Source organism: Coffea arabica, chromosome 7c (assembly GCF_036785885.1).
Source record: "Coffea arabica cultivar ET-39 chromosome 7c, Coffea Arabica ET-39 HiFi, whole genome shotgun sequence".
Classification (NCBI taxonomy): Eukaryota; Viridiplantae; Streptophyta; class Magnoliopsida; order Gentianales; family Rubiaceae; genus Coffea; species Coffea arabica.
The window spans coordinates 7,804,681-7,827,792 of NC_092322.1; the positions used below are offsets into that span (position 1 = coordinate 7,804,681).

A 23,112-nucleotide genomic window follows, 5' to 3' on the forward strand; every position below is an offset into this window, starting at 1 on the left:
ATTTAGAAATTGCGTTACAGTGTTGACTTGGCCTCCGCGTTCTTGTATGTTATTGTTAGGAATGTGAAGGCGTCATTCTTAACTTCTCACGCACTTTGACTCATCAGTTATTGCGTTTGATGACATTTCTGTTTGCAATTAGCATCAGTATTTCAAACTACTGAGCTTTAGCTCAATGGCTACCAAAAGAACTAATCGTCGAGCTGTTAGGTTGGGAATTTGAATTTCACTTGTAATGAAAAAAATTTAAAAAGGATGCTGTGTTCGAATCCCACTTCCAATGAAAAAATTCAAAGGAGGTATAAGAGCATCCCTTTGAATACCTGTCCTTACACAATCTTGATCTTAGTCAGATCTGTATATCTATCTAGTCAAATTTGTATACCTATTAATTTACACAGTCTCTAGATCTGTATATCTGTTAACTTACACAGTTTTTTTAGACTTTTCCTTTCTGTAGAATAGAATAAATTAAGTTATAGGAATGTTATCTTTGCAACAAAAAAAAAAAATAGCATTTGTATTTTAGAATAGATTTTAGGTTATAGAAATATTATCGTTGCGATAAAAAAAAATATTAATATTTAAAATAAATTAGATTATACGAATGTTATTCCTGTAGAATAGAATAAATTAGATTATAGAAATATTATCATTGCGACAAAAAAAAATAGCATTAGCATTTAAGATAGATTTTAGGTTATAGGAATGTTGTTGTTGCAGCAAAAAAAAATTAGCATTAATAGTTAGAATAGATTAGATTATAAAAATGTTATTATTGCAGCAAAAAAAAAATTTAGCGTTAGTATTTCAGCCAAAAGGACCAGAAATCTCGTCAAATATTTGGTTAAATCTCATTCACGCTCATCTTAAGTGGACTGAGGGTACATCAATTGCAGATGTGCAGTCAAGAAGCAACAATTACAGGCCATTAAACCTGAGGAACTTCAATAACATTTATTTACGAGACTACGAATGATAATCATTGTTCCTGTTGATAAAATGAAGGGCGTCCATCAACGGCCGCAGAAGTACTCTGCACCAGTGTCTGATAGACTGACTCCACTTTAAGCGAAAAAAAGAAAATTAAAGAAACGATATTTGGATACTTTTCATGGCAATACTAAGGGAAACTTAATACCCAACCTTTTGAAATTGGAAACTCTGGGTAAAGCATCTAACATTGATAAGAGCGAGCAGACTAATTTACAGGATTCAAAATTCACTCCATGGTGAAACATAGACTCCGAAGCATTCAATGCCGACATTCCAGATTTACAGAAAAAAGAAGAGCGAGCAGACCCAAAAAAAAAGGAAACCAACTGTAAAAACAAAATATACTTATATATATACTATACAAGAGACCCTGTCTGAAGTTTTTATTCACTCAATCATTAATATATCTTTGCCATCCTTAAACTTCATAGCTCAGAACAAGTGCTCCAGCAAGACTACAAAACTGCACTCTCCAATTGAAACAAGTAAAGGCAAAGAGGTAGATATCATACTATATACATACCAATAGCAGATAAATATTATACGGCCATAAAGATCAACGGAGTTTATTCTGAGCAACCGCCTGGCATAACTCCTCCTCATAAAATAATGCTCTATTAGAAGCCAAGGATTTGCATATAGGTTGGGATAATGCTGATGGTACCAAGCACCTTGAAGGAAATGCCGACTCCTGGAAGAGAACAGCTGCAATTTGCCGCATCTCAGTAAACTTGAGACGCGAGGGAGGCCTAGGACCATGCCTTGGTGCCTTTGGGGTGTGTGGGCTAGGTATCCAAATACCTTTTCCATCTCCCTTGCTGCAAGTGACTCAAATGTATAAATTGAAACAATATGTGACTGTATTGATCAATTTTCAGTGGGGAAAAACAAGGAAAGAGAACCAAGTCTCAAGATAGAGCACCATTCAAACCTCATAAAGGGCCAGTGATCGGTTGGCAAAGGAGTCATTGTTCTCAGCATCTCTTGTCGAGTTCGATCAGGCGTAGTATAATTAAAGTGAAACTGTCTTGCTTGTATAACCTAGTCAAATGAGTATAAGCACCAATGAGCCATTGAGCATCAACTGCATATGTTCTGAAAGAGATGTGTCCACAGAGGAAAAGAAAGAACACAATTCACATAAGCACCCCCCATCCCCACTAAAAACCAAAAACAAAAGACTCAGTCATAGAGACCCAGGAGAAATAGACTCACCGCCTTCCTGATTTTCTGAGAGACATGGAAAACTGCTCGGAGCTGGTCATGGTGCAGGTGGCACATTATTTTGACCTCAATCAGACAACGATGACAAATTAGTCATTGATTTTAATGAAAACTAGATGCATTAAAACAGAACACAGCAATACTTTAACGTATCAGCTTTCTGGATTATGCAGAAGAGAAATGTTGAAGATCAGAATGCTAAGATTGCAGTGCTTTTGCGATCTAAGAATATCAACCAATAACGAATTTAAAGTAGTTTGATAAGATCTTTGTAACAAACTAGTGGAACTCAAAGTTGAAGACACTAGTGAGGAGTCAACAATCAAGAGAGTCATGCAGATAGTAAATACCAGTAAATCCATGGGGAGAGACTCAATCCTGGACTCAGACTTGCACTCTTCAGCACGTGGTGTTTTTGGTGTTTTCTGCAAATTATTCTGCTTAAAACTGTCAATAGCCCCAAAAAGAGGACCAATCCCAGATCGTATGGGCGATAAAATGGTGGGGCTCTTCTCCATAGCAGAACCAAACCCAAACTTTACAGGTGATAAAATTGTGGGGCTTCTGTTGATAATTTTATTTTCAAGTATAACATCATTTTTTTGCTTGTCTGCATCCACCAGAGCGACCCTTTTCTTCCCAAGATCTGTACAAGATTTAGCAGCAGATGCTTTGTTGTATCGAAGCTGGGCAAGAGCCCCCGGTCTAAGATACTTGTTGCTTGAACTCCTTGGCCTTCTTTTCTGTTTGCCAGTCTTAGTTTCCCTGTCCTTTGGAGACACTTTTCCCATTCTAAACTTGGTTCTGCTAATTGTTCTCCTTTTTGGCTGTCTCCAGATCGATCTTCCGGTTTCAAGGCCTCACCTTTCTCCTTCAAGTAAACCAGACTTCAACTTCAAACCCTAACAGAATTCATGAAATGATCCAAATTCAAACAAAAAGCATAAAATTTACAAGCATATTTCGCCGTACAAAATGATAAGAAGATAGAGTACCCAAATGAAATGAAACTAAATTTCAAAGAAAAAGATTATTTTTATTATCAGAAAAGGCAGAAAACTACGCTGGAAAAGTATATCCAGTACGAAACTAAAAATTTACATACCACGAAAGGTCCACATCATCCAGAGCCATTCAAATAATACCCTCTACTTAAACCTGAGGTATAAAGGTTAATTAAAAAAACAAACTAAAAAAAAAAAAAGAAGGGGGATCATCTGAAATACTTAAATAAAGAACAGAATATCGCTAAAGTGTGGATATGCATATAAAAAGTGTAATTAACAATAAATCCAACTAATTAACAGGGAGATTACAACAAAATAGACACCCTACCCTGAATAAATACTACATGTATCTCATCCTCAACAAAACTTCAAGCTATTCCCCTGCAGAAAAGTAACACCAAGAAATAACATAAAATTCAATAAACAACCTAATTTAAATGTACACAAATCCCTAGGCTACTAGGAGTACTATTCAGAAATGCCTAAACTTCTCTGCAGTTTTTGAGAATTACATTTCCAACCCAAAAATTATCAATCCGCAGCTAAATTAAAAGCGAAAGAAACCAAAACAGTTCAGAAAAATGAGCAATTCGATCCAACACCAATACCCAGCACTATCATCGAGAAATTTATAGAACAGAAACTAACCTGTATAAACCACAAATTAGAGAACCCTTAATGAATACAAAAATACATATAAAACATTTAATTTAGGGAGGAAGTTCAGGGAAAGACAGAAAAAGAGGGAGGAAGAGGGAGAGAAAAGAAAGACGGAGGGAGTGAAATGATGGGGGAAATGGGGCAGCGGCTGGGATGGTTTGGGGGGGAAAGGGGGGGGGGTCAGGTTACCTAGGGTTTTGCTTAAAAAGTGGTGTTTGAATTTTGCTATGGATAGATTTGCCCGCCAAATTTTTCCAGCAACAGTTACCCAGAAACTGACAAGTTGGATGTGCACGTGGCGATTCGGGATTGGGTATACATGCAGGAGTGGGCGGGAGTTCGTGGGGTCCCTCAGAGAATCCTAAGTTCGCCCCTTTGGGTCACCTTAGTTAAGCGTAGATGGCGGCAGCGGATAGATTCTCGCTGCCACCAATTAGCTGGACGTTTTTCTTATGGTCCCTCTTTGTATTGCTTTCGGGTCAATTTAACTGTTAACTCTCGTGCCTGTGCTTAGTCTAATTAAGTGTGTGTGAGTTTATTTCAGCCAATTAAATGCAGTACTAGTTTTTCTCCCTTTTTTTACTTATTTAAAAGGAAAAAAAGTAAGGCCCCGACTGGATAGTCATTTTTTGTCGAAAATTGTGTCGTTTTCTGTGATCACACAGTGTGTTTGGATTGTAAATTATTTGAAATATTTTTTACTGTAGCACTTTTTGTGATGTGATGTGATGTGATGTGATGTATGTGAGATAAAAAATTAATTGAAAAAAATAAAAAACTGTATTGAAATTTGTAATGGTGATATAAGCAAATATATTTGGGCAAATAATCTTCTGTCCAAACAAACCTACATTTTCCTATTATCTTTTTTCCTTGTATACATCAAATCACTAAAATAATTTTTTTACAAAAAATTCCAAAAAAACATGCAATCAAAACAAGGCCTAAATTCCTGCTGTACACGCCAAATAATCTCAATAATAAAATTTACGTTCAAATTTTAACTCTTACCAATCAACTTGCTTGGGTTATCCTAGATAGGGTTATTTGAACAAGGGGCATGAACAATTGTAAAAAAATGATCAATATTAATGGATACATTTTGTTTTCACCTTTTTTTTTTTTGTTTTGCGTGATGAGTTTTCTGTTTAGAAATAATTTCTAAAAGTGCAGATAAAGGAGGTGATATTCACATTTTTAAATTAGTCTCTCAAAATACAATCCATTCACTAATAAACCGTGAGGATAATTTGGGAGGGAGTTTGAATGAGTGTGTTTGGATGAAAGATTGTTTAGAAAAAAAAAAAATAGAGTAGCATTATAGCATTTTTTTTATAATATATCGTACGTGAAATAAAAAAGTTATTTGCGTGATAAAATATATATATATTTACAGTGCAGGCAAAATACGAGCTATCCTATGTCGGATTCCCAAGGAGAATGAGATAATACTCATCAACAAAAACAAGTAGACGCGTCATCCGATTTGCATGATACTACATTTGAATATTCACGTCACCATAGCGTGTCCACCTAAGAATTTCAATTAGGTAAGGCATGCATGTCCCATGACCATATATTTATTTCGGCTGCTCCCATCACAGTTCACAGTTATCTACGTAGATTTGACGCTGGAAATCTCCTTCTGGTTTTAAGATCCTCAGAGCATAAGTTGGAGTAAAAGGCTTTACCGCCATAAAAAAATAGAATTTTTTTAAAAAAAATGCCAATATCAGTAAGTATATCTACACACACAAGTTTGTTTTCATTATATACATATATGATAAATCGATATTATAATGAGTATCTTAGATATTACTTAAATCATTTTGGAGGACGCTTGATCTAGTAACTAAAGTATATCTATACACACAAGTTAAATTCTAATCTTCGGCCTTGTTTGGCAGACAAGTTTTTTTTGCCAAGTTTGTCTGCTACAAGTTTTTTAAAAACTTTAGCTGCAGTAACTTCAAAAAATTTCTTAAAAATTTTAAACTATACACTTCAAAATATTCAAAAAAAAAACACACACTTCAAAAATTTTTTAAAAAACTTCTACAGTAACCTGCATTAAAATTTTAGACAAACACAAAAAAAACTCACTTGTCAAATGGGGCTTCCTTTCACTCCCCCTGCTAAAAGAATCTGTTTTAGTGCTTAAAAAAAATCCTAAAAATCAAAACCATGTTTATTGAGGTGCAACTAAAAAAAAAAAACATCAGTACAAAGATTTGATCCATTTTGAAAGCTTCAGAGGACATTCTGAGTTGGGTTGGGCTTTGTGAGCCCAGATACAACCTGTTTTAGAGAAATTCCAACATATAGTCATGAATCTGGGCCATAGAACTCCGAAACGCCTTACATATTGTAAGCATATGGAAGGAAGGAATGTTTTTTTTTTTGGGAAGGAAAAGAAAGGAAGGGTTAAAAAGGAGTGAGAGAAGTGATATTTGCACTTTAAAGTAAGTCTCTCTGACTCCAATTCACTCGTTGTTGAATAAAAATGCTATCAGGGAAGGACAATGAGAGGCTAACTTGACAACCACCAGCCTTTGGGCTGGTGGCCACCACCTAAGTGGGTCGGGTGAGAGGCAAGGATTCAAATTTTGCTTCCCATCAAAAAATGTCACATTTAAGTGGTTTGTTTTTAAAAAATTTAGGTGGGTATGCTGTGCACTCGTCTGATTCGGTGGTGGTTCAGTCCCTTCCGAATTATTCTTGGACCTTCTTAGGTTCGCCCCCTCCCATTTAGTGTAGAATAGAATAGGTTTATCGTCTCCGAAAAAAAAAAAAAAAAAGAGAGGCTAACTTGACTGTGCAGGATGCAACATGTTTCAGCATTGAAGTCCTTCTTATTAACGACAACCGAGCACAAAAGTTTACCTAAATGTAGTAGCATTCACCAAACCGAAATGTTCTACCTATTTCTCTTGAACATTTCCGACCAAATCTGCATACGTTGTAGTATTCCAGTCGTATGTTGTGTGTATTGTGAGAACATTTTCTGTTTTTTCCCAGGACCTTTTGCTTTTGCTCCTGATAACATATGAAGAAGCTATGGCACTATATGACAACTAACAACTCTTTTTATGTTGAAGCACACCTCTATTTTAAATATAGTGTTACAAATTAATACTTTTGTGTAGCCTTTTGAGAATGAGCACGAGACGACATGCACAAATCAGACACGAACCTTAAAGAACTTGTGATCCATGGCGTGGTGAGCCCAGATGGCAATAACTTTTTTTTTTTTTTGTCACAATGGTAACATTTTTATAATATAATTTATCCTAATTTAGGAAGATCGGGAGCCGATGGGAGTTGAATCACCATATAAAAAGAAAAAACTATTAAATGCAGTCACATATAGTAACAAATTGATAGAAAGCAAAATTTGAATTCCTGACCTCTCACGTCACGCCACTAAGATTTAATTGCTTGGCGGTGACCATCGGCCCGGCAAAAAAAAAAAAAGAAAGAAAGTTCAGATGGCAACTGATTATGGAGTTTTTAATGTTGGAGCATGTGTGTGTGTAAAGGACACAACCTTTTTGCCTTTTTATTAGTTGTTTCAAGTATCTTATTAATCTACTCCGGCTGGCAATGGCCTTAATGGCGGCCACACCCGTGACACCGTGGACTCGCATCCTTTTTGCACTTAACAAGCTGGCGGGACTTTCTGACTCAATTGGCTGGATGGTGTGATCCTTCTTAGGTTAGTCTCTGACTCAAGTTGGCGATGAGTTTCTGAGCGTTTTAATCTAATTGAGTGTGTGTGTTTCTTCTGTTTATGAAAAAAACAAGGTGGCAGGACAGGACTTAGGAGTAATCAACCTTGAGTTTATGTGAGTTTTATTAGGTAACTCTGATTGCTCTTATCGCAGACAGGGCAAAAAAAAGAAAGGGTAACTACTATTGCTACTAGAAAGTTGAAACTTGTATTATTAGTGATAGACATGCAGCTGAAAGAGTATATATGATATCCCAAAGCTCGAAATTTTGTTCGTTTTTGCAGTCTCAAGAATAACTCGACCCTTAAACTTCACCCAAAGTTTACCACTTTTAGACTTCAAGGCTTTTATTTATTTATTCGAAGCAAGTCACTTAGACTTCAAGTCACCAAACCCTTTCAACAAGTCGCCTGAATTTTTGAGTGGTCGTAGAGGCATGGAAGTGGTTCAGAAGTGAAATCAAGAATGACAACCCAAATCCTCTTTTCACCTTAATCTGGTTAGGACATATACGTTAAAAGAGGATCGATGGTTACTTTCTCATAACTCTCCATTTGGTCATTTATCACCGTTCGGTTAGCTGCATCAAAACATGACAAGTTAGTGTACCTTATTTATGACCGGCCTTGTCGTCTTCAATTAGGTGATTATTTTGAGTGAGAAAATGAAATTACAAGTTAATGGATAGAAAAAGAACATCAACTTTTTTTTTTTGCACCTACTTTTTCTGGGCCAGAGGAAGGGATGGCAGTGCCAACAATATTCAGAACCTATCAAAAAAGTGGGGGAAAAATATATAAATATATCAGTCATAATGCACCAATATCCCCAGGTTGAGCTAACCACCAAGATGATTAAGAATAAATCATTGTTAATTAGTGAATGGTACCCATTACTGTATTAAAAATTAAAGCATGCACTGCCATGAAGTGTTCGGAAAAGAACACACTAATTAAATAAAACTACCAATCTGTCCATTCGCACTCAGTTTAGTGGTAGGTCATTCATCGAGCTTTGGTTCAATATATTATTATTCTTTCACCATCTCATGAAAAAAAAAATCTATTATCCTCGGACTAAGTGGGTTCATTTTGAGTTTGATGTAGAATTGTTTTTTCTTTTTTATTATCTAAACAAGCCCACCAAAAAAAAAAAACTAAAAGTATTATTGCATCGCACATTTTGTGTTTTGTCTGAGAAAAAAAAAAATAACAGCAGAGAAAGAAAAGATATCTTTCATATAAAACACCTACCTAATGAGGTGAGGTTCCTCGCGTGTCATTTCTCATAAACTACTCGACTTCCTTGTTTGGATTGTCATTTTTTTTTTAAATAAAAGTTTTTTTTTATTTTTTATTTTACATATATCAAATAATTACAGATTTATAGTGTATTTTTCTTTAAAAAAAAAAAAAAAGCTCCCGAAAAATAGCAATCTAAACTAGCATGTTTTCCAATGAACAAGACCGACGGTTATCCAACTCAAGTTTCTGACTTTTCTCAGCATTGATGAAGAAAATATCTATTAAGGATGGGAATAGGCGGAGGAGTTTATACCTGTGCTCGACACTTGATACGTTATAAACTATAAAAACGAAAAATTCAGAAGGGAAAGGGGGGGGGGGGGGGGGGGGGGGGGGGGGTTATGCTTCTCATAATATAATCAGGTCACATCGAAAGAACTACCTAACTGGTGCAAGGAATGTTTGTTCCACCAGCCATCCTCCAAAAAAAACTTTTAATCCATTTATTGAAAAAGACTTTTAATCCTCATTTATTGATATATCCATTTATTGAAAAAAGATTCGGGGCGTGCAACGAATTCGAATTAGGAATTTTTCAAAAATTTGGTAGCAAAATTACCAACTGAATTCGATTTCGAATTCACCAGTTCCGAATTCAATTCAGAATTCGGTAAATTCCGAATTCACCGAATTCGGAAACCTTTTTTCTTTTTTGTTAGATGTGTTGTTATATAATACAAATTTTATATTACAAATATTATAAAAAATATTATTATACATATTAATATATATATTATAAAACGAAATTGAAATAAAAAATATTATTATATACATAATAAAAATATATATTATAAAATGAAATTGCAATCGGAAATTCCGATTTCAAAAACTCTATTATCGAATTTGAACCAAATTCGCATAATTCAAAATTAAAAATTCCGATTTTAATACCAAATTCTGAATTACCTATTTCGAAAATTTCAAATTCAGTTTGTAAATATGAATTTTTCGATTTTTGCACACTCCTGTTTGTTTCGGGTTACATTATTCTTCTTTTCCAAATTGGGTTGCCAATCACATCATGACATGGACCGTACGAAAACATGAGAAGACAAACTGCACCTTGCAACCATGAACAAAAGACATGAATGATTGATGAGGAGATTAATTTTTTGTGGCTCAAGCAACTGAACTTATAGTTCAGGAGTCGTGGATATAAGAATCAGTTTCCAAAGGACGAAAAAATACCGCTAATTGTACAAACGAAATGACAAAATTAACGAGGGAACAACCCCCACGTGACCAAAGCAACGGGGCATGACTTTGTTGCATGTCCTCCTTCTCTTGCCAAACCCAATAACCCGCGGAAAGTCCTCAAGAGTGTTAAAGGCAGCAAGGTGACGTAGTATTTGTGAACCAGTGTGCTGACAGATTGGCGAAATTGGATGCTCAATAAGACGGAAATTTTGTATGCTATGAAAGTATCCCTTATGCTTTGAGAGGTCTAGTAGATGCAGATCTTAAGAAAATTTGTTTCCCGCGTTTTGTACCTATGCCTTAAATTTGTTTAATATATAGTCCCTTTTATTACAAAAAAAAAAAAACGTAGTATTTGTGCAATAGATATACCTGTTCGTAGAATATAATTAAGATCAACTTTCTGTAATTTAAATTTGAATTTAAAAATTCAAATCTCATATATAAGTCATGTAATTCGACTCTCTCTCTTCTTTTTTTTTTTTTTTTCACTTGTGTAGTAGACCAATTAGAAAAAAGACCGGTAATTATCAATAAACGAGAAGACAACTGTTGAAAGACACTGCCGGCGTGTGGGAAGGTCAGCAAAATTGCACGTAAAGGAGCAAGTGACCAAAAAGAATATATAGTAGTAGTATATGGGAGCAATCATACCTTAGACAATTCTTGCAAATATCACGTTCCTACTACATTATGGTGTCGGTGCCTCGTGAGTCTTCTAAGTCCTCCTCCATGGCATTTTCTTTTAGTTACAGAATAGAATGAAAAGTTGGTAATATGAGATGACTGCTTTAACTTGTGGTCGGGCTTGATGTTTCTGGTGGGGGGCATGCACGGATAAGGTTTGATTCAAGGATAAGAAGGAGAAGTTAACGCACAAAAATTTGGGTTTCATCCTATTTTCTTGGGTTGAGATATTGCTGTCTAATCCTTTGTTATTATTATTTTTTGCCATGTAATCCTAAAGTGATTAAAAATAAATAAATAAAGAGATTGGAATGAATACACGGTCCAGGAATATTATTGCCAAAAATTCCCTCAATTCAATGAATTTAAGATGACACTACTAGTTGTTTGGATGGGAGTTTATTTGAATGATTTGTTTGAGATAATTACGATAGCACTTTTTTTTGATGTGGTGTATGTGAAATAAAAAGATGATTAGAAAAGTAAAAAAGTGATTGAAATTTGTGAAACAAATTATTTTATTTCAAAATATTTCAATCCAAACACAGGGCGAGTTTCACCATCGAGAAGGATAGTAATATCAATAAATTAATGAAGCATCTCGTTTCAAGAGAGTATTTCAAACAAAAAAAAAAAAAGAAAATATAAACCATTCAAGTAGTTGAGCAAAAGAAGCAATCCATGCGAACATGAGAAGGGATCATTAAGAACGGGGATAACTTTTGAGAAACTTGGTTGGCATCAAAACGTTTCAACAAATTAAGAAACTGAGCTCATTGTTTGGTTTAACGCCAACCTTCAAATTAATTGAAAACGTTCTTACAAAAAAGGGTCTATCTAACTGATGGTGATAAAAAAAAAAAAAAAAAAAAGACAAAGACGCATGGGAGATATTTGGGGTAGTGGGTTCTTCTTTAAGGTTTAGTAGAGTCTGCCCTACTAACTTTCCTGTAGTCCTACATCGTTTCTTCGGGTTTGGAAGATTGGGTAATTAAGCCTCCATGTTTGCCTCAAGAGTTGCTGGTTTTTGGGATTAAATCTGATATTAGATTTAATTAACTAATTTCAAAAATCTGAAAAAAAAAACTGATGTTGATAGAGTACTCGTTAAAATATATTTCAAATATCATAATTTTAAAATTAACTAAGAAATATAAATAAATATAAAAGAGGATAAGTAAGATTAAATGTGAAACATGAGCATTTTCACAAAGCTGTGTCTAACTCTATATTTGATGAAGTTGATAAAGGCTAATCGGTCACAGAGACAGGAAAACAACAAGCAGTAGCATCACAACCAGCAGTAGTATCGATGCCACCTGTTAACGAGCACTGTCCCCACATTACAGCTGGAACTCCGAACATGCGCTACGGTTGCGGTACTTCTATCATGCGCACAACCGTTTATACTTTATATCGTTGCCCAGAGTACACATATATATGTAATTATGCTTTTTTTTTTTATTGTGACACCTTTGTCAAATGATATATATAAAATAAAAATATGATTCCCCCCTTAAAAATCTATAATATCTTTTTCTCGCCTTGAAATAATTCCTTTTTCAATGGACCTCCAATCATCATTAAATGGTGTAAATTTCATTAATAATGATATAAGTAATTATACAATTAAAGGAAAACTGACCTAATTTCAAGATATACTACTATCTAAACACACTTTTTGATATCAGGTGAGAAGTAGGATACCCTGATTTCAAGAACTCAAGGTAAGCATTAGTTTACAGTAGCTATTGAAATGGTAATTTTTTTTTCCGACAATGATAATATATATATATATATATATATAATGATTTATTCTATTGTATAAAAAAAATTTAATTTATATAATTTAATTTATTCTATTATACAGAAAAAAAACACTAAAGGCATAAAAATTTGACTGGACCAAAGGAATCCCTTTTGGTAGCCCAGTCAGTGGTTGAAACGGTGGTTGAATCGCAATTAAAAAAAAGGTCTATAGATTGTGCTGAAAAGCACGAAACGCACCAATGCAGTTACTAGAAAAACCATGGGCAGCCAGCACAGTTTATTTAGGTCACGGCAATAGGGTGTGGTCCACGAGAAATAGGGAAAAAGGAGTGGGGTTGAATTAGTGCTGATCATGAGAGCTAACGCAATACCCTTATATGATATTTTGGCTCATTGGAGTTTTTTGTCTTTGTCTTGTACGTTTAGAGTGGGAGATTGAATGCTACATGTGCAGTTTGGCCAATACCAGTCAAACCTTGACATATCGCCTACGAGCAAAGGAAATTTTACAACATGATTACTATTCTGCATCATCGCTAATGAGATTCAGAAATTTTGAAGACTTCCATTGTCCTGAATAATATAATTGCCCTGTTTGGCAAACTCATTAGTTTTTTTCTATAATTTTTTTAACAATTTTAACTATAATAATTCTAAAAAATTCCTCACAAATTTTAAAATATCTAAAAACACACAAAAAATTTTCTCTTATTCCTTCACCACCTCAATCTATCACCACCTCCGCCATCGCCTGACACCTTTTTCAGCACCGGAAGGAACGGAGTTTTTTTTTTTTCCCCCTTTCCCACCTTTCCGTCTTTCCTCTTCCCTCCCCTGCCACCTCTCTTTCCCCCTCCTTCTCCTACCACCCTTCCCCCTCCGGCCCTCCCCCTCTCCCTATCGCTCGACTAGCAAAGGGCTATCTCTCTTTCTCCATCCCTCTTCCGCCTCCCTCTCCCCTTCTTCCCTAGTCGCATGACTAGCAAGGGAAGGGTGGTAGAGGAGAGGGAAGGGGAAGCAGAGGAGAAATAAAGAAAAAAAAAAGTTCGATCGGCACCAGCAACTAGTGAGTGGTGAGGTGAGGGAGAAGAAGAGGGGAGGAAAGAAAAGGAAAGCGAAAATGAAAAACAAAAAGAGAAAAAAGTTTTATACATTAAATATTTTTCCTACAATTTTTATATTAAGTTATAATAAACTTTTAAACAAACATAAAAAAATACTCATTTGCCAAACGAAGTAGTTCTAACCAATTCAAAGGTTAGTCGAAATGATAACAACTTTTTCTTTTATTTTAAGCATGGTTTTCTCCGAAGGCTAGGTGGAACGTGCAGTTATTATTTGAAAGTTGGTACAAGCGTCTATGGATTAGAGGGTGGATATACTTAACAGTAGTGTTTTTTTCTCTAGCAGGTGTCTGGTAAGCATCAGCTAACAAATCTAAATTATATCAAAATTACTATATAAATATATACCATCATAATTACTTCGCTTCTTGTATTTGGACAATTTTATAATTAACAAAATGGGTTCATTTGGATTGGTCATTTTTTTAAAAACCAGTTTTTTAAATATAATGCTACAGTAATATATAAATAAAAATAACGCAAGAAACATCTCATCCATACAATATATCAAATATTTCAAAAAATAAAAATTTTTCATATACACTACTACAATAAATAATTATTCCAAAAACATTTGTAGCACTTTTCATATTGGAATAATTACTGTAGCACTTTTTTGTGATGTGATGTATATGAGATAAAAAAACAGTTAAAAATATAAAAAGGTGAATTGGAAAATATGTTTATGATGTAAGTGAAAATTTTTTTTGAAAAAATTTGCTATCCAAACATATTTCAAAAATATCTCCAAAAACAGCTAATCCAACGCAGCGTTAACATCTAACACATTCTCACCGAATGTCCAATGAGCACCTACTAGTTAAATCATCTTCTGCAACTGTCCTGAATTAAGTAGTTACTACTATTTAGGCAAGTAATTAAAGAAAATACTAACAAAGTATTGAAGTCAAATATATTCTTCTACGGAGTGGGAGTCCGTGACCGTTTTCTATCCTCTTCCTACAGGCTAGACCCCTACCGTCTCAAACTCTCAAGTCTCAATTAATCATCATTACTACTGCCAAAGAAGAAGTCAAGGGCGTTGTAGTCATTTCACGTGAGCGCAACCTCCGCTAGCTTGTCCGTCTGGCACTGGCAGGGGAAAAGGAGTAATAGGAATCACAGCCGAGCAACAATAGTGATTGAAGAGAGACAGAGAGAGACTAGGCTGTGGAGTCGGGAGAGAGTAGCGGTCTTTCTCTTCTTCGCAGTTCACAGCACAAACCTTCCCAGCCAGCGGACAAACTTCACCGAAGCCGTGAGAGTGAGAGGAACAAGAGGTATCCCATCTGGGCTCTTTCTTTAGGAGTAATTCAGAAACCTTTGAAGCAATGCACGTAAATCACACAGTTCCATGTCTTTTTTGCTCTGCAAATCTCTTCATTTTTTGATTTTTTTTCTTGAAACATTCTGCATTAATTATGTTTGTTGAGCTATCCCATTTCGGAATTTTCTGAAAAAATACAAAATGTTTTCCCATTAATTAAGGTACCCACGTGGACTAATTGATAATTTGATACTCGCATCATTTTACACGGTAGTACTACTACAAGAGCCACAATGGAATGCACCGAAGCAAAATTCAATGTATGAAACTTTGTATCTTTATTACTTTAATGTATGCATGTATCTCTTGTAAGTCCACTGATTTGCTTCTTCTTCCTTTTTTTTTTTTTTTTTTTTAATTTCTTGTGGGCTTTTATCAAGTGCTGATTATTTTTTACAGGTGATAACTGAGATGTTCGGGGTGAAGAGAAGTCAGTAGAGAGCTAAGTTAACGGCGGTTTTCAGTGACTTTCAAGTATGCTTCTTGGGGTTTCAATGTCTTTTTTTTTTCTTGGTGGTTCTCAATTGATTTCTTACTTGAAAAGATGAGTCAAAATGAAATTTTTCTTTAGTTTCGCACTTCTTTTTCCTTTTTCTCTTTCTCTTTGTCGTAAAGAAAGTTAGAAGCGTAAAGGAATGCATTGGATAATCTGTGAGATCTCGTTGACTGATAACTGAATATTCCACTGCAGCTGAAACACCCCCCCCTCCCACCCCACCACACAAAAAAAACCAAAAAATAAAAAAACCATAAAAAAAGAAGGAAAAGAAATTAAAAATTCAGTCTTGTTGGAATCAATTCTGAAGATTTGGACCTAAATTTTCATATTGAAAGATCTGTAGGTGGTGTTCTTCTTTTTGTGCTACTATTTTTGTGCTCAATTTAAAATTTTCTGATAAATAGGAATTATAGATTTTAGTGCTTTACTGATTGTATTGTATCAAATTTTCAGCTAAGTGACTTGTGGGAAGTAAGGAGGTGATTTTCGAGTGGTTTATCAACACTGGATTTGTCTAATGTGAGGCTAAAATCAAGCAGGGTTGAAGTACAATAATAACAAAGAGAGTGTAAAATGTCTACGTGGGAACATTTTGGGGAAATTGCAAATGTTGCTCAGCTCACCGGTGTTGATGCGGTGAGGCTGATTGGGATGATAGTGCAGGCTGCTAATACAGCTCGGCTGCACAAGAAAAATTGCAGGCAGTTTGCAATGCATCTGAAGTTGATTGGGAATTTGTTAGAGCAGCTAAAGATTTCTGAGCTTAAGAAGTATCCAGAAACACGAGAGCCATTGGAACAGCTAGAGGATGCTTTGAGGAGATCGTACATTTTGGTGAATAGTTGCCAGGATAGGAGCTACTTGTACCTTTTGGCCATGGGGTGGAACATTGTGTACCAATTCAGGAAGGCCCAAACCGAGATTGACCGATACTTGAAGATCATTCCTCTAATCACTCTTGTTGATAATGCTAGGGTTCGGGTAAATATTTATATCTTTTTTCTTGACGTTGCATCCCAGGTTTCAGCCATTAGCTTGATTACCAACATATTGATATTTTTGTTCCTAGCCATGTTGTATTATGATTGTGGTCTATCTTTGCTCTTTCTTTTGCAGATTTACTTCCAGATCATGTTCAAATTATTTAGCCTTTCTTGCAGTTCTTTGAGGAAGGGATTGATTACAGAATTGTATATATTTTTTTTAAATTTAAAAACATGCCGTGAAAAAATTGGGGCTTCCTTCATGTTGGTTAACTAGCTAACAGCTATTCACATTCACTCTTGTGCTACTTTATCATCCTTGACCTCTCTAAATTTAGTGCTTTTATTATTTTTTCAGAAAGCAGTAGATTTTGCTCCACAGAATTAGTTGCACTGAATTTGGGAAAATCAGAATTAATTTCTCTAGTGACTAGCTGTGATTGATGATGAGATTTGGACTTTGATATTTCCTGTGTGTGCCAAAAGTGTAGAGAAACCCAAACGTGTTGTAACACAATGCCAACATAGTTGAGCAGATGCCAAAATGTTGATGTTAGGATAAAGAGAAATAGTTATTGACCTGTGAGAAGTTCTTGAAGATATGTGGAACACATTGGGCATACACACACACACACACACACACACACATGCACATGGGCATGCAAGTGCGCGCGCGCACACACAAATGGGTTGGTTTAGGCTGCTTATCATGACTACTCAACAAACTGTTGAGAAAAAGGAAAAGAGATTAGTTTATGCACTTTGTGCCCTCCGGCTATCATTTAAAGTAATATAGTTGATTCTGATGGCAACTTGGATTCCATTTACTGATGTAAACCTGGCAACTTAAAATGCTCTAAAAGTAGCTAAGACTTTGGACCTGTCGTCTTCTGAATATCCTTGAGGTTACCTGCTTAATAATTAATAATTTTTACTGGACTTATTTCACGCATCTGTACATCTGTTGTAGACTTTATCTTTCATTCTCCACTTGTCAGGAGAGGTTGGAAATCATTGATAGGGATCAACGTGAATACACATTGGATGATGAGGATAGGAAGGTGCAAGATGTGATTATGAGTCGAGATCCTTCTGTAAAGGACACAGTAGTTTTGAAGAAAACCCTTTCCTGTTCCTATCCAAATTTGCCGTTTACTGAGGCAATTAAGAAAGAAAATGAAAAACTTCAACTAGAACTTCAAAGATCCCAAGCTAATTATGATGTGAACCAGTGCGAAATGATTCAACATCTTCTTGAGGTTACTGAAGCTGTTGCTGCAACCTCTGTGCCAGAGAAGGTTTCACCCAAGAAGACTTCAAAGGAAATGGATCACAGTTTCTCAGATCTCAATAATGATAATGAACATTATGGTGAAAGATATACTAAGAGTGTCGACAAACACCCACCTTCAAGGTTGGTTCTTCCTCCACTCCCAATACTCTGTTCTGTTTGTTGTGGTAGCCAAATATTTTTCTAGGGTGTTTGAGCTGATTTAAAAATTCACCCATTGACCTTTGCATGCTAATGTGATGCGTACTTCAAGTTTATAATTTATAACATTTAATATATCTGACTGATTTGTTTACGATTTAAAATATTTAAGATATCTGACTGGTCCTTGCAGATGGTATAACCTCCTTGAAGGATGGAAATATTGTAATGGCTTCATTAGGTTTCAACAGATGTTCCTACTGTAGAAAGACATTATGCACCTACTCTGAAATTTCATATTGTCTTGTTTCTTTTACTGCTTGTGGTAAACTGTAGTTATGTATCTATCTTTCTTGCAGAAATACTTCATCAGTTTCCTCCAAACATGATTTACTAGATTCCCAAGGATCACATCAACATGAAGAATGGCATTCGGACTTACTTGGCTGCTGTTCAGAACCTCTTCTATGTATGTCATAATATTGCTTAGTATTCTTTGCAAGGCATCTGAATGGTTTCCCTCTTTTGCCATTATGATCTCCTTATTGCTTACGTGAAGAACAGCAGTTCTGTTTTGATTGAAAACTCCCTTTATCTGCTTCTTGAATTGAGGAGAAAATTTGATGAAATTTTCTGTTTGCCACCTGTATATGGTCAAGTTCTAAATTTAATACGTGGGTCTAAAGCATGTATTATACGAATATCTTCTGGAATATATTGACAATTTAAGCGACAAAAACTGACAAATGAGCAGTGGCAGAGAGACTAATTTTTACTTTCTTCATTCTTCGTCCTTTGAGGTTATTTTTGTTGCTTGCTTACAAGGACATGAGACTACCATTTTTAAGATTTCCATCAATAGAAGTATAAATTTTCATTCTGTTCATTTGACTGGGATTGTTTGGAAAATGTCATTCTTGTTATTTTCTTTTGATTTGTTATCTTTGCTAAGCAGGACTTTTCCTATTTGAGGAGAATATGAAATTCTGATGATGAATTAGTGGTGAAATAAAGTCTGTTCCTTGCAAAATCTGCTATTGCTTTAGACCATGGATTTCATTTGATGCCTTTCGTTTTAGTTATTATTTTCTTGGCATGTAGATACTTTGAACGCCATCCTTACAAGGACAGCCAGGCTCATAATGGCAACAAATTTCATGGTCTTAAAGAGGATATTTGAGCTAGGGTCATTCAACTGTACGTTGTCTGAACATGTTATGCACTGCAAAAAATGCTTATGAACTTACACTCTCTGTGCAGGCATAAAAACTTTCTTCTTTCCTTGTTGGACATTTTCAAGAGTTGCAACTGTGGCAACTAGCAGGCGTGTGTGTAAGTGACTCTGTTACTTTCCAGATTTTAATTCATCATATTTTGTTGCTGGACTTTCTCCCTTAAAAGTTCTCAAATGTGTGAATTGTCTTAGCATAAAAGCTAATGCAATTGGCTACTGGATTTGATCAATGGTAACTTCTTGTAAATATTTCTGGAATGTGGTCTTGGTAGTTGTTCTAGGATGCTTGTTGATGAAGGGGTTGTTCTCCAATAAGCTTATTCCAATTGTGTGTGTTCTGCTGAACTAACAGGTTGTTCTCTTTGAAATTCTACTAATAACTTATCTTGCCCTTAGTATTAGATATTAGCAGCAGTTGTTTACTTAGATACCTCAATCATAGGTGAATTAATGAGTGAGGGCTAAGTGGGTCATCTGTTTGAGTTCCGAATTTGAAAAAGTAGTATCCTGTATAAAATTATTTGAAGAATAAGTAGGAGTCTGGCTCTATGTTTGGTTACTACTCGATGCTGAAAGGTAATTTGGTTTATGTTATGTGCAGCTTCATCAGAAGCCTGCAATGAGATGATGGCTTATTCCTTGATATTGTCCTGCTGTTGCTATACTTGTTGCATCAGGCAAAAACTTCGGAAACAGTTAAACATTGCGGTGAGTCCCCAATGCCCTGCAGCTACATAAATCTTCTTCTCAGCACCTACTTCAGATTCAGCCCCCTTGCTGTTGGAAGTCAAGCCAGAATTGAAATAAAGAAAAGAAATGCAGTGCTTATCCTTGTTGTAGTGGCGAATGATCTTTGTGAAACTTTTATTGTACCTACATGAAAGAAGATGAAACTGATGGATGAACCTCATGCTCAACCTAATGAATGAACATGACCAAAAAGTCCGTCAAGTAACAGGATCAAGCGTTTTAGCTCAACTGTGGCTTATTGCTTTATCTTTGTATTTCCTGGAACTTATGGGTACCCTAAATCATATAATTCCTTAATTGCAGGGTGGTTTATGTGATGATTTTCTTTCGCACTTAATGTGCTGTTGCTGCGCCCTTGTCCAAGAATATCGAGAAGTGAAGATTCGCGGTATACATGGTAAGCCTGTTAACAAAAGCCTAGTCCTACGTGGATGGCATAGCTCATATACAGACCAATATTTGTTTTGAATGTTCTTAGCATGAAAAACAAGAGCTTGTCATTAATCAGATAAACATGATGCTCATTGGGTTTGAGACCTTCCAGGCAACAAACCAAGATTCTCACTGGTTTCTCTTAATTCCTCCTCCCACGTTTCTCAGCTGAATACTATAACAAAGCACTCTATGTCCACCTGACTTGGTAGACAAGAAACAACTGGGATATGAAATACCAAATAAATACTCAATGCATAAACAAGTACCAATATTTGATTAAAACAAAACACTTCAAGATTAAAAATAGGAAAGTTCAACTTTTGTGGTTTTTAGATTAATTGTGTCAACACTGGGGGCTATGAACATTCTTAATTGCACCTGGTCATGTATGTGAAAATAGAAATGAAAGAATGAGCTGGGGAATTTGTGGCAGAGCAACGCAATCTCATTTTGTTCAGTGATACTTTGTTCGACTTGTCGAGTTAATTCATTTAAGATTGAAGTTATGCTTGAACTACTGATAAAATGCATTTAGCATTCTTGTTGCATTTTCCAATTATATCCGATGACAGAGATTTTGATGACACAATGATGTACAGGTTTTGAGAAGACGAAAACAAGTCCTCCAGCATCCCAATACATGGAATCCTAAGTGATATGACAGAAGATGATGGTTGGTCCCTTGGAGATTAAACATATAGAGGTTTTATGTAGGGGTAATGGCCGGTCACCATTGTTTCATACCACCGAAGATTGTGACTCTGAGTCATTAACCTACCTTTCTGTAATCAGATTTCGACATTTTACTGGTTGTAGCATGTGCATGGTAGTGGTTGCTTTATGTGGTATATTTTGATCAACTCGATTTTGTATCTTTCTCTATCTCAAGAGGCACTGTTTGGATTGAGGGAATGGGAGGGAAAGAAAAGAAGAGGAATTGGAGGGATTTGGTTTTTGTTGTTTGGATTGATATCGAGGAAAGGAAATGGAGGAAAAAGGTCCAGTTGTTTTGTTGAGTTATGGTAAGAAATATCATTTTAAAATAATTTATTTTTTTAAAACATCATTTTTTCCTTGTCTTTTCTGATAAATTAACACTTGATCTTTTTCTTTCTTTTCTTTACCTTCTTCAATCCATATAAAATTTCAGTATTATTTTTCTTTTCCTTCCGTACTTAGTCCAATCCAAACAAGATGAACTGAAGCCACTTTCCTCTCCTCTTCCTCTCGCTTCTTCTGTCTTTTTTTCTTTTCCCCATTGGTATCCTCCTTTCCTTTCCTTCCCTTCAATCCAAACGGTGCCATAGTAACTGTGTTCATTTGCCCCGATACTTAATTGTGCATTTCTTCATCTCTTTTCTTGGCCGTTGTACACCTGAATTTCTCTCCTTCAACAAAAAAGCGGCAGGAATTTTTTGGTTGGCATTCAAGGCAATCTGCATATCTTTAAAAGGTTTCGTGCTTCTCCTTATTCACAGTTCATAGATGATCTGGGTTTGGCCTACGGGAGTGGAGTATTTGTCTACAAACATCTTTTGTTTTCCCTCTTTAGCCAGTCAAAACCATTTACCAGATGGTTTAACCTTTACAATGAAAACATTTTCATAAATAAAGAAAATTCGAGAAAAACAATTTGATTCTCCTACTACATTTTCATCAATAATTACCTTCTGTACAGCAGCAGAAGTAATTGCAAATGAACAAAGAGTAAATTTAAGATTACTACAAATCATGTACCTAATCCTACCTTGGAAAACAAATGCATCCAACTTGGGATTTTCACCATTGCGAGTCTGCCCTGTTCGATTATGTATTGAATTACATAACTTCACGGTCCTGATTCTATCTCGAAACCAGTCGTTTGCCACCCTGTTCTTCCCCAGCTACGAAGGCATCATTTCCTGCCGAATGAAATGTGAACAAATCCTCTTACTTCCGATGTGATAAATCTGTTCCTCCTTTCAGGCTGCAACCTATCTCGAGATCAAAGTGCCTTCTACTCGTCTCGTGTCAACAACCGCAGATGATATGAAAGGGCAGACACCTGAAGAGATGTGGAGGATATTTAATGATCAGAAACTATTTCAGCCCTGAAAAAGAGGACTGCATTCGCACAGACGAAATTTTGAAAAGAACATGATTGCTAATTAACCTGCAATTCCTTTTCTTATAGAATAATGTATGTCTTGTATGGAAACAATTTGATGATAGAATCAATGAGAACACCCCTTCCAAGCGATCACGGTCACTTGCGTTGGCTATAACTGATACCGTCTTGACTGCATCTTGGTACTGCAATATCTACTCACACATATGACATATCTAAGTTTTGCTTCAAAGTTGACTATCAAAATGTTTCTGCTGGTCTTAATAGTTAATATTAGTCCTTGATTGGCGAAACAAATAAATACTCAAAGTTGTAATAGGAAATGTTTCTGTTAACTTCTAACTTCTGCTACCAGTTCTCTGTTGGCAAGGCAGACACCTGCATGGTGCATTACGCTGTGTGGCAAGATGGATCTACGGATGAAAAATTTTATAAACTGCAAGTGCTAAATGCAAAATCATACCAAACAAAGTACTTGCTTCTGAAGTGTTTCAGCAGGTAATTGTCAATGGTTTCACTATCCAGGACTGCTCATCATCACACAATTAAGGTTCAACTTTGAAAATTCGCAGCCATTCAGTTTTGGCAGAATCACAACTACATGAACTTGTTACTGTGTTTGTTAATTCCAAAATTGCATCATGA

At 35.6% G+C, this 23,112-nt stretch overlaps 2 protein-coding genes across 10 annotated transcripts; one reads left to right on the forward strand and one right to left on the reverse strand.

Moving 5' to 3' along the window:
* Positions 1 to 1,323: 1,323 nt before the first annotated feature.
* Positions 1,324 to 4,312, reverse strand: LOC113698423 (F-box protein At4g35930). Of its 7 annotated transcripts, none has more exons than XM_027218242.2 (7): positions 3,876 to 4,061; positions 3,556 to 3,608; positions 3,326 to 3,378; positions 2,571 to 3,091; positions 2,212 to 2,286; positions 1,928 to 2,037; positions 1,324 to 1,814 (listed from the first exon to the last, which is right to left on the reverse strand). In XM_027218242.2, exons 4-7 carry the CDS (start codon positions 3,009 to 3,011, stop codon positions 1,553 to 1,555), a joined length of 888 nt encoding a protein of 295 aa, XP_027074043.1. In that variant the 5' UTR covers positions 3,012 to 3,091; positions 3,326 to 3,378; positions 3,556 to 3,608; positions 3,876 to 4,061; the 3' UTR covers positions 1,324 to 1,552. The 7 variants fall into 7 exon arrangements, with proteins under 7 accessions (XP_027074043.1, XP_071912650.1, XP_027074041.1 ...); XM_072056549.1 differs by having other exon boundaries at positions 2,212 to 2,253; positions 2,571 to 3,122; XM_027218240.2 differs by having other exon boundaries at positions 2,571 to 3,122.
* Positions 4,313 to 14,669: 10,357 nt separating this feature from the next.
* Positions 14,670 to 21,234, forward strand: LOC113699282 (protein MID1-COMPLEMENTING ACTIVITY 1). 3 transcript variants are annotated; one of them, XM_027219534.2, is made up of 10 exons: positions 14,670 to 14,980; positions 15,189 to 15,287; positions 15,427 to 15,501; positions 15,980 to 16,507; positions 17,508 to 17,923; positions 18,301 to 18,410; positions 19,202 to 19,273; positions 19,777 to 19,883; positions 20,229 to 20,322; positions 20,960 to 21,234. In XM_027219534.2, exons 4-10 carry the CDS (start codon positions 16,100 to 16,102, stop codon positions 21,010 to 21,012), a joined length of 1,260 nt encoding a protein of 419 aa, XP_027075335.1. In that variant the 5' UTR covers positions 14,670 to 14,980; positions 15,189 to 15,287; positions 15,427 to 15,501; positions 15,980 to 16,099; the 3' UTR covers positions 21,013 to 21,234. The 3 variants fall into 3 exon arrangements, with proteins under 3 accessions (XP_027075335.1, XP_027075334.1, XP_071913634.1); XM_027219533.2 differs by lacking the exon at positions 15,189 to 15,287; XM_072057533.1 differs by lacking the exons at positions 14,670 to 14,980; positions 15,189 to 15,287 and adding an exon at positions 15,313 to 15,335.
* Positions 21,235 to 23,112: the final 1,878 nt, after the last annotated feature.

Excerpts from the sequence above, each read along its gene's own strand:
- LOC113698423 (XM_072056547.1), bottom strand. The coding sequence starts at position 3,011 with ATGGGAAAAGTGTCTCCAAAGGACAGGGAAACTAAGACTGGCAAACAG. Across the intron at positions 2,287-2,570 it reads CTCTCCCCATGGATTTACTG|GTCAAAATAATGTGCCACCT; the intron begins GTATTTACTATC and ends TGTCTGATTGAG. Across the intron at positions 2,038-2,211 it reads CTCAGAAAATCAGGAAGGCG|GTTATACAAGCAAGACAGTT; the intron begins GTGAGTCTATTT and ends TCATTTGACTAG.
- LOC113699282 (XM_027219534.2), top strand. The coding sequence starts at position 16,100 with ATGTCTACGTGGGAACATTTTGGGGAAATTGCAAATGTTGCTCAGCTC. Across the intron at positions 19,274-19,776 it reads GGCAACTAGCAGGCGTGTGT|CTTCATCAGAAGCCTGCAAT; the intron begins GTAAGTGACTCT and ends TGTTATGTGCAG. Across the intron at positions 20,323-20,959 it reads GAAGATTCGCGGTATACATG|GTTTTGAGAAGACGAAAACA; the intron begins GTAAGCCTGTTA and ends AATGATGTACAG.